Source organism: Hibiscus syriacus, unplaced genomic scaffold (assembly GCF_006381635.1).
Source record: "Hibiscus syriacus cultivar Baekdansim isolate YM2019G1 unplaced genomic scaffold, ASM638163v2 tig00110247_pilon, whole genome shotgun sequence".
In the NCBI taxonomy this organism is placed as follows: domain Eukaryota; kingdom Viridiplantae; phylum Streptophyta; class Magnoliopsida; order Malvales; family Malvaceae; genus Hibiscus; species Hibiscus syriacus.
The window spans coordinates 373,205-386,865 of record NW_024062645.1 but is presented as its reverse complement, the minus strand read 5'-3'; the positions used below and the strand labels follow the sequence as shown (position 1 = coordinate 386,865).

Sequence of the window (13,661 nt, the reverse complement as noted above, 5' to 3'; positions counted from 1 at the left end):
ACTGTGCTGATGTGGCAATTCATGGTATTGTCATGGTAGTCAACGATGCTGATATGATAGTCTAAGGTGATAGATTAACGTGGTGAATACCATGGTAGACTGGCTAAATTGATAACTCAAACATGACAGATGAACCGCCAAGTCAACATTGTGAATTGGCACGTAGTACTGTAACAGTCAACGATGAAAAACGTTAGTCAAAAGATCATATTGGATTTGTTTTTGAGTTGAAGGGCCACTTTAAGAGAAAAAAATATGACAGTCATATTAAATATTTTTAAAAGTACAAGGAGCTATTATGTTTTTTACCTAAACATTTTTATGGTTAAATATGTTTCCACTCAAGAGGAACAAATTAACATCAACCGCAAGCCGTCTCTTGGGAGCCGGCTTAAATGCCTGCTATTACCAAAAGTCCCTGTTTAGTCAAAGTGACGTCTCCCCATCCAAGCACAACGGATTAGGGGCATAATAGTCAGTTGAGTTACCCCAAAATTTCAATTGCCGATCAAAGAACACAGGTGGGCTCTTTTACGAACCTCTATGGCCATGTACGAACTCTCCGCTTTCGATTTCGAGCTTCTCTGATCAAAGTTTACGTAAGCCAAGGTTTCGCATCTTCGTAATTTTAAAGAGTCTCTAAATTATTTGCTGAGCCATCGAATATTCGGTGATTCATTTGAAGGTATATTTTCTTAATCACATTCTATGGTCGCAAGTTCTAGGGTTTTGTTTTTGAAATTTTTTTATTGAAAATTTGAATTTCACTTTATTTTTATAATGTTAATCTTTGGTTAAGTTATCAGCGTTTTCCCGTCAGTTGTGGAGGTTCGACGAATGAAGTATGATTCAGATGTCAAATCGAGTAGTTGATTGAATTTTATTTTTATTTTAGCTTAGATTGGATTTCTACTTTGTAAAATAGAGAATGAAGCTAGGTTTTGTTGATTAGTCGAATAATGAAGCGACAATACTTACTTCCTTTTTCTTTTTTTGCTGTAGCCTTTTGATTTAATTTTAGATTGGATTTAACACTGAAGCAAGGAAAGTGAAGCTGAACGTTGGTATATTTATCCCTTTCATAGCGAAGAAAGGGAGAAACATAAAAGCAATGTTGATTTGGAAATAATAAAAATGGGAATGCTGTTCTTACTGACTGCTATTTACAAGATGTCCATGCCAGCTGAAATCAAAGTAAGTTCCATTATTTAAATAAGTTTTTTTCCACTTATGTCTTAATTGGGAGAAATAGGTATTTAAATTATTGATATAATATATAGAATCTTGTCAGCCGGATCTGTTAGTTAAATAGTGGCAGTGTGCATTGGCTCGAGTGTAATTAATGTGCGGACTAAGTTCTACATTCATTTATTTTTTATTCCTTATTTACTTCAGTAGTTCTAATTTGTCAACAGTAAGGTTATAAAATTTTCTCAAGATCTACTCAGATTCTTCTCTCTGTCTCTGTGTGCGTATATGTATGATTCATGATTCTGATAATGATGTGGTTACATACTCCCCATAAAAGATTTAGCACACAGGCTGTTGAAGGTAACGAATGCCATTTTAGTTCCATGAATGTTGATATTTCTCTACAACCACTAGGGATTACTTCATGATTTAATTTGAATCCGTTTTCTCTAATTGTTTTTTACATGTTCATTATGCTTGCAACAGCATGAATTTTGAGGTAGTATTATGTGGATTTGGAATCTAACATTCATATGCTCATCCTTAGTTTTTTTTTTCCTCCTTTGCAGATAGGTTGTTCTTTGTCATTAAGAGTTTAATTCAGCCTTCATGTACCGTTGCACAACATTTTTGTCATGCACCACTTTATTTATTGGCCTTGTAAGATTGTGGATTACCAAAACCTGATGCAATGGCAACATCTAGCAAGTTTGATATGTCTTCTGGTAGCCCAGATAGGCCACTGTACACTAGTGGGCAGCGTGGAGCCCACTTAGCTGCTCAATTAGACAGATCAGGCAGCTTTCGTGAGACTATGGAGAATCAAATCCAATCTTCTCTGTCAAGAATGTCAAGGAGCACTTCCTTAGTAGCCCAAGGAGACGTATCCAACTTCTTCCAGTGCTTGTGTTTTGATCCCAAGGTGGTTGCTGCTGAACATAAGCCTAGTCGCCAAGGAAACTTTAAGCGGCACATCAAAATTGCTCTTGGCATTTCTCCTGATGATTCTCCAACTCCGTTGTCAAAAGGCAAGCTGTTGCCTTCTCCCATACCGGAGGAAATTAAACGAGTTAAGGCTGGTCTACGTGATTGCACTGTCAAAGCAAGGTAGTTCTTTGTAAACTTTGTTTTTCGAGTTGAAGTTGTCATTAGTAATTAATGTAATTGGTTAACAGGGAGCGCATGAAAACTTTCAACGAAGCCTTATCAGTTTTCTACAAGTTTTTCCCTAACATACCATCTAAGAAAAGATCTCGATCAGAAATCTTTACTAGTGACCGCTCCAATGCCTTGTTATCTAGTGATCGGTCAGTCCTGGGGCCAAGCATTGGTAAGATGGGAATTCATAATCATTCCATTGCTGGAGGTTTTGATTTTGAACGCCAGAAGTCAGAAGAAAGGCCTAAAAGTTCTTTTCCTAATAAACGTACTCGAACTTCTCTGCTGGATGTTAGGGTTTGTATCTTTTATATCTTCCATCTCTATGCATTTTCTGCATTATGATATTATATCTTCTATGGTGCCTGATACAACTTGTTTAGTAAGCTTTTGCAATGGCTGTTTTATGTGCAATATTCAAGTACGACTGGAATCAAAGAGTTCATGTCCCAATGTAATTATTGTTGTTGATGTCTCTTATTTATTTATTCTCTCTAGCTTTATCTTCATTTCTTCTTTTCCATTTGTCAATGAATGAAACCTTACTGCTTTTGATCCAACTAGATGGTCTCATTCGTAGTTTGTTCCCTTTACTCTTCCTTTTGAACATATTTAATTATGTACTTCACTGTGAATTAGTACTTATGTGAGTGATTGGAATTCATTTCCTTTTACATGAACCTACATGATATTCTGTTTTACATGCGCTCTGATTTGAATTTTGTTTTATATTTCATTTGCTTACTCTTATGCATAGTCTTTATATTGTTAGTCTCATTTTGGTTGGCTGATGCCTAATTGGGATGCGTGTGCCACTTTTGCTTCACTATCTCTTGTAGAGAAGATTTAACACATGTTCTAATGAATCTAGATGGATGTGCAGAATAATGCTCTAGTCAGGCAGCCTGGTAATGCAGATAGGGATAGGGAAATGCTCAGGGTTTCAAATAGTGCTGGAGTTCAAGGTGAAGATCGAACTTTGTATGGCGGTGTCGATGGGTGGGAAAAGGCAAAGATGAAGAAAAAGCGGTCTGGGATAAAACCTGATGTGTCTCCAAGTACGGTATCAACTAAACCGATAGAAGGTTACCGGGAGTCTAAACAAGGCATACAGCAAAGGGCTGTCTCTGATACTCGATCAAGGGTAAATAATGACTCCCATGAGTTCAGGTAAGCCTGCTGAAAGTGCTACTATTGTGCATAACTGTGATTGTTTGAATGGTTGCTTAATTACATCTGTTAAAGGGCATGCACATGGGTTCTAGGAGGAGAACCACACTTGAGTATTAGTAATTTTATTATCATTGGAAGCTTCCACCATAAGAATCTTCAGTGTAATTCAGTGACACCCGAACTGGATTGGACTGGTTTGTCAGTTAAATCAGAGTGACTATGTATCAAAAGGGCTTTAGATATTTATTTTATTATTGATTTTTTATGGGTTGTGAAAGTTGAACACTTGACCGCATACCTTTTTCATTGATGGGTAATCCATTGAGTCGAATGTGTTCTGGTTTAGTAAATTATATTTGATTCTATTTAATGTCAAAATCATGCTTCTAACAATAGCTTTAGAGAAGTAAATTGAAAGGCTTGCACCAGTAACACTCCTGTTTATCCTCTGGTCTGATTATGAACATTGATAATGGTATGATCTATATTTCCAGCCTACCCACTGCCAAGAGAATTTTGGGATTAAGGGGCTTCAATTGTAATCATGATGTGGTAGCAGCTTTTCCCAATAATACTGCAGTATTTATTCCTCTTTGTTTTTAACTGCTTTTGTTGTGGAGGATATAATGAATTACAATGTCAAACTTGTATTTTATGCTTCTGAGGTTATTTTCTATTCCAGTTCCTGTTTTTTTTTTCATGGCGAGTATGATATTAATGACAGTGTCGAGGTAACATATGGTTAAACTAACCCTTTCTACACTTCCATAATTTTGCTTTACTAGCCTTTTATAATCCTTTTCTGTATTGTCCTTGGGCATGCCATTCTGCTTGAGATCTAAAATCACCTGAATGAATAATATGGAGCTTTTAGATTAAGGGAAATTGCTTTTGCCTTTGGTGCATAGGACATCTAACAAGTGCCCTAAAGGTGCATTTTTATTTGATATTATTTGTGGGAGAAGTATATGATGGTACATTTACTGATTTTTACTGATTCATATTTTTTAAGTATATAATAAACCAACACTAGGATCTGATCCATCTTGCGTGTATTGTTTGAGAGGCAGAGTGCTTTAGTCATGATCTGACCTAACCTATTGATTAAAGATACAAGTGTGTGCTAATGTAGAATTAACTCTTGCTTGCGTTCGCCTCACACTTTAGATGGATACTTTTTCCTTAATAGATGATTATAATGGTGGCTGTAGGGAATAGGAAAATTGTTTTAGTAATTTAGTCATGATCTGATCTCACATTATGAGTTTCAGTTAAGATCCAAGCACATCATTTTCAGACATTTTAAGAAGGAAATCTTATTGGAGCCTTCTCCTAAGACTTTAGAGGGTTGTGCTTTCCATAACAGAAGATCAAAATGGTGGATGTAGGGAAATTGTGTTAGGGTCTTCTTGAGTGCCTTTTCTTCATATCTTGTACTTGAATTCACTCTGTGAATCAAATCTTTCCTTATATTTATTCATTAAACTTTTGATGTTTCCTATTCTTGATTTTTTATTAATAAACAATTAACCTGTTATAGGTCAGGAATTGCTAATGGATCTGCTGGAGTTGGAAAATCAGAAGGTATATCGCTGCTGACTGGCTTGGGTCCTAGGTCATCTGTCCCTAGGACTGATATGGACAACAGTTCCCTTCGTAATGATAGGAGAGAGCGTCCTGTTCCTTCCGATAAAGAGAGAGTGAATCTAAGAGCTGTTAACAAGTATGCATTGTTTTTTTTTTGTATAAATTTTACTGACCCAGTCCTATTTTAAAAGCCTTGTTTTCTGTCCTTTGGGGTGTCTCCTTCTGTGCTTTGCCTTTTAGGGTTTTACTGCAGTAGGTGTACTTATTTGCATGCCTTTTGTTCTCTACAATATGCAGGATGAGTGCTCGTGATGAGTTTAATTCAGCAAGTCCTACTTCAAACACAAAAATGAATGCTTCTATCCGTGCTCCACGATCGGGTTCTGGAGGTGGTCCAAAGTTGTCACCAGTTGTTCATAGAACAGCAACATCAGATGACTGGGAGATATCTCATTGTACAAATAAACCACCTACTGCAGGTGGAGTGAATAATCACAAACGCACGATGTCAACTCAGTCTTCATCGCCACCTGTTGCCAATTGGGCCGGTCAGAGACCACAAAAGAGCTCTCGAACTGCAAGAACAAATCTTGTTCCTATTCTTTCAAATAATGATGAACTTCCATTGCTGGATACTGATATGGCTGGAAATGAAATTGGGTCAGGATTTCCTAGACGCTTGTCAAGCGGTTCTCCCCAACAAGTTAAACTAAAAGGTGATTCTTTATCTTCAGCTGCTCTTTCTGAAAGTGAGAAGTCTGGGACTGCTGAAATTAAATCTAAAGGTAGGGTGACTAAGTCTGATGAAATAGAAGAGAAAGCTGGACAGAATGTTCAAAAAGCATCGACTTTGATCCTGCCATCAAGAAAAAATAAGCTGATGAATGGAGAAGACATTGGAGATGGTGTACGACGCCAAGGGAGGACTGGGCGGGCTGTTACTTCTGGAAGATCCGTTATGCCAGTGACAGTTGAGAAGTATGGCAATGTTGGAACAGCAAAACAGCTCAGAAGTGCCAGGCTTGCCTTGAATAAGTCCGAGAGGTTAAATTTTTCTTTCTACCTGACCACCTGTTACCTTTTTCTCCAATAATGTTCTTTTATTGTGGTCTTGAACCACCATTCTTTCTGATTGAAATCTCATAATTTGATTAACATTTTGCTCAGCAAGGGTGGTCGTCCCCCAACAAGGAAGCTCACTGACCGCAAGGCTTATGCTCGCCAGAAGCATGCAGCAATCAATGCAGCTGCAGATCTTCTTGGTAATTATACTTCAAGCTAATGAAGAAATTTCCTTGGACTTTTGAATAACAATACTTGACAAAATTTCTAAAGCTTTGATTACATGGTATTGGCTTCTAATACATTTTGTTCACTTATTTAGTTGCTTCGGAGGATGGACATGAAGAGTTGGTGGCTGCTGTAAACGCTCTTATTACTTCTGGTAGTGTCTCGTGATTAGTTTTTATCTTTTTTGTTGGGGGGTTCAAAATTTTTTTATTTTGTTTGGTTCAACATTTACTTTTTTGCACTGGTTGATTTACTATCATTGCAGCTCATGCCTTCCCCAACACATTTTGGAGGCAGATGGAGCCTTTTCTGGGTTTCATATCTAATGTAAATATTGCCTATTTAAAGCAGCAGGTATTCTTCTTGTCCCACCAATTAAGATTGATGGTTACTGTTATTATAAGATCTTAGAAAGCATATTTTTATTTAAAATTTGTCTCTTCAAAACCCCGTAGTGTATTCCCTTTTCAGGGGAAAAAAGATTATTTGAATATTTTTTTTACTGATATGCTTTAATTACGAATTATTGGTTGCAATGTGTTCCTTTTTGGCCAGTATGGGCTGATTTTTTTTTCAACAAGGTAGGGCAAAAAGTAGAATTAAACTTATACTTTTACTCTCCATTGTCTCTTGAACAAGCATGGGTTGTTCTTTTCATCAAATATAGAAGAAAAGGGCACAAGATAAATGAAGAAATTCTTGTAGACTTGCTGATAGTAGTGATGGTTGTCAAACCATGTGACTAGTTTTCTGGAATTCAATTTATTTGATTTTGGAATGAGTAGTATGTAATCCCATGGAACCATGTCAGATTTATATGTTTAACAATGAAAAGTTAGGAGTTGTCTTCACCCACATTTCTTTGTAACACTGCAACACCTTTGTAAAAAATTCAAAAAAGATAAAACAGAGTGCCTACACCTCTTTTGGATGCACTACTTTCATTGAAAAAGGTAAAAGTAGCTTAGTGCGTTTGTACTTCCGATGCTGTTTCCCATTGAATTTCATAATGTGCTTTTGGTTTCAGTGTGATTGAAGGTTGAGACTCAATAACTCATCTTTTTCAAATGTATATTAGCCCCTCTAATCTGTTTCCATATCTTTCAGGGAAATTATGAATCCATCAAATTGGGATCAACACCAGTTCCTTTTATTACAGATGGTTGTCGTACCATATTCAATGGGTGTGGATTGCTTGAACATGAAAGAGATGGCGGCATTGGTGCTGTAGCATCAATTGATGAAATTCATTCACAACAGTTGCTCCCGGATACAAGGGACAATGATGTGATTCCCCTTTGTCAAAGATTTTTAGCAGCTCTAATCCCAGAAGAAGCTATTGATAGCGGAAATGAAGACCCTCCATTTGATGTTTATGGAACTGGATTTGAGATGGATGGAGAATTGGGGTCCAATGGTTTGAGTCATATTATTAACTTCCAATTGACTGGTGGGCATGCTTCATTTGATGATTATAGGATAACTGGAAAGCCAGAACATTATGATCCTGAAATTGATATGCCGGGGAACACAGGAATTAATAACTCAATTTCAGAATTTGAGTATGGGATTATGAAGATAAATGAGAAACTCATTTTAGAGGCGCAAAGTATTGGAATTTTCTTAGAACCACCGGTTGGTGCACTTCTACATGAATATTTATATTAAATGCTGCATTGTTTGTCTTGTCTCAAAATATTATGAAATATTCAGTCGACAGCTCTCTACCTTTCTCTATGTTGTTTCAAAATCAATAATTATTGTGATCTACCAGTCTTATTTGCGCTTGTATGTTATCTGAATGGTTCATGGATGTCCATTCTTATTATCTTGTAGGGCAATTTTCTTTTTCTCCTTTTCTTACACTTCTGCGGTTTGTTTTAGTTTGTGTCTGCCTAGTTTCTTCTTTTTTGCCTTGACATTAAGGTTGTTAATGTGTTTAACTTTATATGTTTCCACTGTTTTTCAGCCTGACATAGCACAGACGTGGGATGTTGAGATCCTTGCGGACATTAGTAAGCTAGAGGAAGAGCACAAGGAACAGGTACTTTCTTGATGGAATTATTGAATCTCTGATACATTATCTATATTTCTTTTTCTTTTCTCCTTACATTAATGTTTCCACCCAAAGTTTCATGATAACTGTCGTTAGATATTTGATAACTTCTATCTTTCTTCTTACCCGTGATATCTACTTATTGTTGGAGTTTCCATCTTAAAGTTCAAAGCTTGTTCTGTGAAGTTCAATTTTGTAGAATATTAGGAAGAGAATAGTTTCTTATATTTTATTCATCAACATTATGTGTATATATACAAGTATAAAGGTCCTATAAAATGTAATGTGATATCCTACATTAACTATGTAATATCATGCATTAAATACAATATATACCAACCCTAATATTTATCCCATAATTCTGTAACAAATTTGTTATCTTGTGAATGCAATAGGCTTCAAAGAAGAAAGGTTTGGTTGATAAACTATTGAAAGCTGCCTCAGAAACAAGAACAGTTCAGGAGGAGTACTGTTTTACCCTTTCTCTTCGTGTAGTTTTGTATGCATTTCTGTTTAACTTAAAAGTCTTTGGTACCTCGTGTACTTGTAAACATATTTTTTTATATAGGGAATTCAAACAACGTGCTCTTGAAAAACTTGTCACAATGGCGTATGAAAAGTACATGGTAATTCTCTTAATGCTCATTCTCCTTTTTGTTTTGGTTTTCATTTGCACACACCCGTTAAATTCTTGGATGCTTAGAACCTAGTCTGTTTTGACAAATAATTTAGGAAAGCCCTTACTGTGTAAACTAAGCTATGGTCTAGAGGGAAGTCAAGAGGATTTCAAAGAATTAATTGACTGTGTGGACTAAAAGTAGCATAAAAATAAAAATACACAGATTTAAATGGACAGGGTGGCAATATTTTAACTTAACTAACTGGTCCAAATATAAAAGAAAGTGCCCAACTTGGTGAAAATCTTCAATGTCGTAGGAGAGAACTATCTCCTTTTGGGTAGTTCATATTCCTTGCTCACCAAGGTCCAAGTGAATAATGCTTCTTCCGTTCTCCTTGATCTTATATCCGGAATCTGTTTCAACCATGACCAGAACGTGGTTATATGTTGCCTGATTGGATTCAGGAGACCTTGTTCTTTCCCTTCCCGGTACATATGCTTAGGTGTTCTCTTTGATGTTTGCAAGAATTAGTTATTTGTCACCTTGTGAGTCTCTGGGTTTTAGATAGTGGAAAGTTTTTTAAAGCCTCCTTTTATCTAACAACTCTTACATTCTTTTTACATTTTTTCCTCTCTATTTAGCTGCATTAATGACAAATGACTTAAGGTGGATATAACAGGGTACTTTTCTTTTTGTTGCAAATGTTATATTGTCTATAAATTAGAGTTTGCTTCCCTAGTTTTTCTCCTGAACTTTGCTTAAAGGTGGATAAATCTGCTTGTTCCCTCTGTGTGTTACGGCGTTTCATTTACCATTGAGAATTTTTAATCATCGAAAAGTTGAACATATTATGATATGATACTGGAATTGTATTTTGATGATCTATTAATAATCTTTTAATAGAGTTGTTGGGGCCCTAGTGCAACTGGTGGAAAGAGTTCCAGCAACAAAATGATCAAGCAATCTGCCTTAGCATTTGTTAAACGGACATTAGCTCGATATCAAAAATTTGAAGATACAGGAACAAGCTGCTTTGATGAGCCCATGCTTAGAGACATGTTTCTTTCTGGGTCTTCCCGGCTAAATTGTGAACAGGCAATAGATACGCCTACAGATAGTGAATCTGGAAAGCCAAGCGCCAGAAATTCCACCCGCTCTCTGGAAGCTCGAACCTCAGGTATGCCTATGATGCCTACACACTTTAAAATTCCCATGCTAGTTTTGTCCGTACATGTGTGTTTGATCCCATGTAATGTAATCATCTGCAAACCGTTCTTGATGGTACTTTTTTGCATTCTGTTGAATTGTCTTCTCCCTTTCCACCTTTTTTTGGATATTATGGTGCAATTTAGCTGTGGATTGTCACTTCTGGCAGGTCAAAATGGGGATAGCTATGCTGTTAATTCGTCTGATCTGCATACACCCACAAATCGGTCTTCCGATCAAACTACTGTTAAAGATGATTCGTGGTCTAACAGGGTGAAAAGGAAAGAATTATTGCTGGAGGATGTGGTTGGTGGTACTTCTAATGCCCAGCCAGGCATTGGAAGTTCTTTGTTGAATAGTACAAAAGGAAAGAGGAGCGAGAGAGACAGAGAAGGAAACGGACATGGTAGAGAGGCTTTATCTAGAAATGGAACTAATAAGATTGGTCGACCTGTATCCAATGTTAAGGGGGAAAGGAAATCGAAAACAAAGCCTAAGCAGAAAACAACTCAGCTCTCTGTTTCTGTAAATGGCCTTCTTGGCAAGATGTCAGAGCAACCCAAAACATCAACTTCTCTATCGAAATCGAGTGAGATAACCGCCAATAATAATGCCAAAGATAAAGATGAGTTCGGCCTGGACGTATTGGATGACATACAACTACCAGGACAAGATTTGGGTTCATGGTTGAACATTGATGATGATGGTTTTCAAGATCATGACTTCATGGGCCTTGAAATCCCCATGGATGATCTTTCCGACTTGAATATGATGGTTTGAGTTGTTTTCTTTGTGTAGTCTTGTTCATTATACTGTTTTAAAACCAAAAGTATAATCACTGTCATCAAGAAATGACGTTACATGAATGATCGTTTGGCTGTCCCGTCCACAATTAGGTTACAATAGATTCTTTGTAGACTCATCCACAAGTTGACTTTCGCGTTGAACCATTTGGACGTCTTGAAATTTTTCTCTCAAGTTGGCGACATTGGCTGTAAAGATCCTTTTTGTTCCTACAAGCTTGTATCTCGTAGCAATTATCTTAGCAAACACTGTACCCTGGCTGTAGCGTTTACAGATCTGAGAGCAATGTACATACATTTATATTCTAAATAAAATTAGTTTTTTTCGGTGTATTTATATATATTTGTAAAAATAATTGTATAGGGTTGTCTCCTGATTTCCTGGTTCATGTATCTTTATTTTCACTCTTACGGCAGCAGCTGCAGTTGCAATTTGTTATTACAGACATGGTAATTTCCCCTCAGGTTTTTTCATGAAGATGTTTCTTCCAAGTCTAAGAGGTAAGAGTGTTCAATGAAGATGTTGATACAATAATTGGCCATGTTTTTTCAGTTATTTTGGTCTGAGCAGGTACTTTTAGCTCCGGATGTATACCTTAATTTGCAGGTTCTCACTTCAATAATCTCACGAACCACGAGTAGAAGATGGTTGCGGGTAAACTTGCTCTCTTGGATTTTCTGATCAAGATATGTATCCCTGGGATCCAGTGGCATGTAATCTGCTTCGTTCTGATAAACCTACATTACTACCGAGGTAAAACCGAAATACCTTGTTCTAGTCTTGTTTATAGAATTCCGTCGTTTACTGTTATTTTCCTAGAGAATATGTCAGCACTTTATTTTGAGGGCAAGGCATCACTTGTAATACAGTGTAGAAGGCTCCCGGCAGGCTCGTGTTCTGTAATATGCATCCACTGCATTTTAAAGCTTACATTTATTAATAGCGTTAATGATTCTCAACCTGCTTTATATGAAAGATTTAATGTATCGGATGGGGCCATTGAGAGTCTTGTCTTGTTCGTTTCGAGAATTAATTTTCTGTATAATTTCTTCCCTAGAGAGGCTCGAGTACATGTGACATTAATTAAAGAATACTTTAGATACTTAGATGAGAGAAATTGAATAATCTAGATACCTATTTTGACCAAAAAATACTTTAGTTACCTATTTTGACCAAAAAGATAAGTTTAGATACTTATTTCGACCAAATAACATTTTAGGTACTTAAATGAAAAAATGATATACTTTAGGTACTTATTTGTGATATAAACCATTTCAAAACCATATCTAAAGTTATGTTTTTGTTTCATTTTAGTACTCATTCAAAATTTAATGTTAAATTTTAAAAATTTCGAATGTTTAGATATTAAAGCGGACCAAAACTTATAGTTTAATTGTACTACTTTTATTTGACTTGCAAATAATAGGATACAAATAAACAAACAAGCATACTTGCAAACGTTAATTTAACCGAACAAGAACACATTGAAAGCCAAACAAATAAACACGAACATATTATTATTAAAAATTTAAATGAATATGAACCGAACAAAAATACATTGAAAAACAAACAAACAAACACGAAAATAAACTTTTTCGTTCAAACCAGTTTCATTTACACTCTACTTATTTCTAATGATTTTTGTCTAATATTACTGATTGGTAAAGTTCTTCCTAACTACTAATCCATCTTTATGAGATTCATATTATACTCGAGATATCTCATTTTTCTCGATATTATCATTTGTATCCAATCTATTGATTGACTAGTTCATATATTGTTTCTAATTATTGTTATTCCTTGAGGTCCCGTTCAAAATTTAACGTTAAATTTAGATTTTTTTTTTAAAGTTTAGGTACTAAAACGGACCAAAAGTAATAGTTAGATACTACACGTAATAAATTTTTAATGAGGGTACTAAAATGAAATGAAAATAAAATTTTACATATGATTTTGGAAAAAATGAAAATTTAAGTACTAAAATTGATAATTTGTGTACTAAATACGTACTAAAACTGATAATTTAAGTACTAAAATTGATAGTTTAGTTACTATATACAAAAATGATTTTGCATAACATGTTTTATTACAAAACATGTATGTCACTGGTCAATCATTTTAATTTTACTATTTTTAATATATTTTTATGAGTTAATAGCGTTATACGTTCCTGGATATTTATTTTCATTTTAAATCGATCCTCAAACTTTTAAACATTCTGAATTCATCCCTAGACTATCACATTCCTTTTAAAGGTCCCCAAACTTACTTTTGAAGTATCTAATAACATCCCAAAATCATTCAAAATTCGACACCCGATGAAAATTTGCATGATCGCCGGAAGATAAGGGAAGTCATCCGAAGATTTGTTCGTCGAAATCGCCGCTTCACAAGGACAATCCATCACTTCCTCAAGTACGACTCCGTTCCGACGCGAGACAAAGTTCTCGGCTTCGGCCCCGTTTATATCTAAATTATATGCTTTGGCCAATCTTGAAAGTGATTGAAATAGATAAGATAAGCTAACTTGGTGAAGTTACTACCAGAACTATTAGGATTGTAATAAGATGTTCAGT

The 13,661-nt window shown here is 35.7% G+C and overlaps 1 protein-coding gene across 5 annotated transcripts; it reads left to right on the top strand.

Annotated features, from left to right (window-relative positions):
- The first annotated feature begins 564 nt into the window (after positions 1 to 564).
- On the top strand, positions 565 to 11,417 carry LOC120114832. 5 transcript variants are annotated; one of them, XM_039135615.1, is made up of 16 exons: positions 565 to 685; positions 1,022 to 1,194; positions 1,761 to 2,298; positions 2,367 to 2,646; positions 3,221 to 3,519; positions 5,063 to 5,245; positions 5,407 to 6,153; positions 6,277 to 6,371; positions 6,494 to 6,553; positions 6,665 to 6,753; positions 7,507 to 8,030; positions 8,365 to 8,443; positions 8,851 to 8,921; positions 9,024 to 9,081; positions 9,979 to 10,252; positions 10,451 to 11,417. In XM_039135615.1, exons 3-16 carry the CDS (start codon positions 1,883 to 1,885, stop codon positions 11,059 to 11,061), a joined length of 3,786 nt encoding a protein of 1,261 aa, XP_038991546.1. In that variant the 5' UTR covers positions 565 to 685; positions 1,022 to 1,194; positions 1,761 to 1,882; the 3' UTR covers positions 11,062 to 11,417. The 5 variants fall into 5 exon arrangements, with proteins under 5 accessions (XP_038991546.1, XP_038991544.1, XP_038991545.1 ...); XM_039135613.1 differs by having other exon boundaries at positions 7,507 to 8,034; positions 8,369 to 8,443; XM_039135614.1 differs by having other exon boundaries at positions 1,003 to 1,194; positions 7,507 to 8,034; positions 8,369 to 8,443.
- The last annotated feature ends 2,244 nt before the right edge of the window (positions 11,418 to 13,661 follow it).

Coding starts and splice junctions, on each gene's coding strand:
- LOC120114832 (XM_039135616.1), top strand. CDS start 1,883: ATGGCAACATCTAGCAAGTTTGATATGTCTTCTGGTAGCCCAGATAGG. Junction 2,647..3,220: donor CTTCTCTGCTGGATGTTAGG/GTTTGTATCTTT, acceptor TAATGAATCTAG/ATGGATGTGCAGAATAATGC. Junction 6,554..6,664: donor AAACGCTCTTATTACTTCTG/GTAGTGTCTCGT, acceptor CTATCATTGCAG/CTCATGCCTTCCCCAACACA.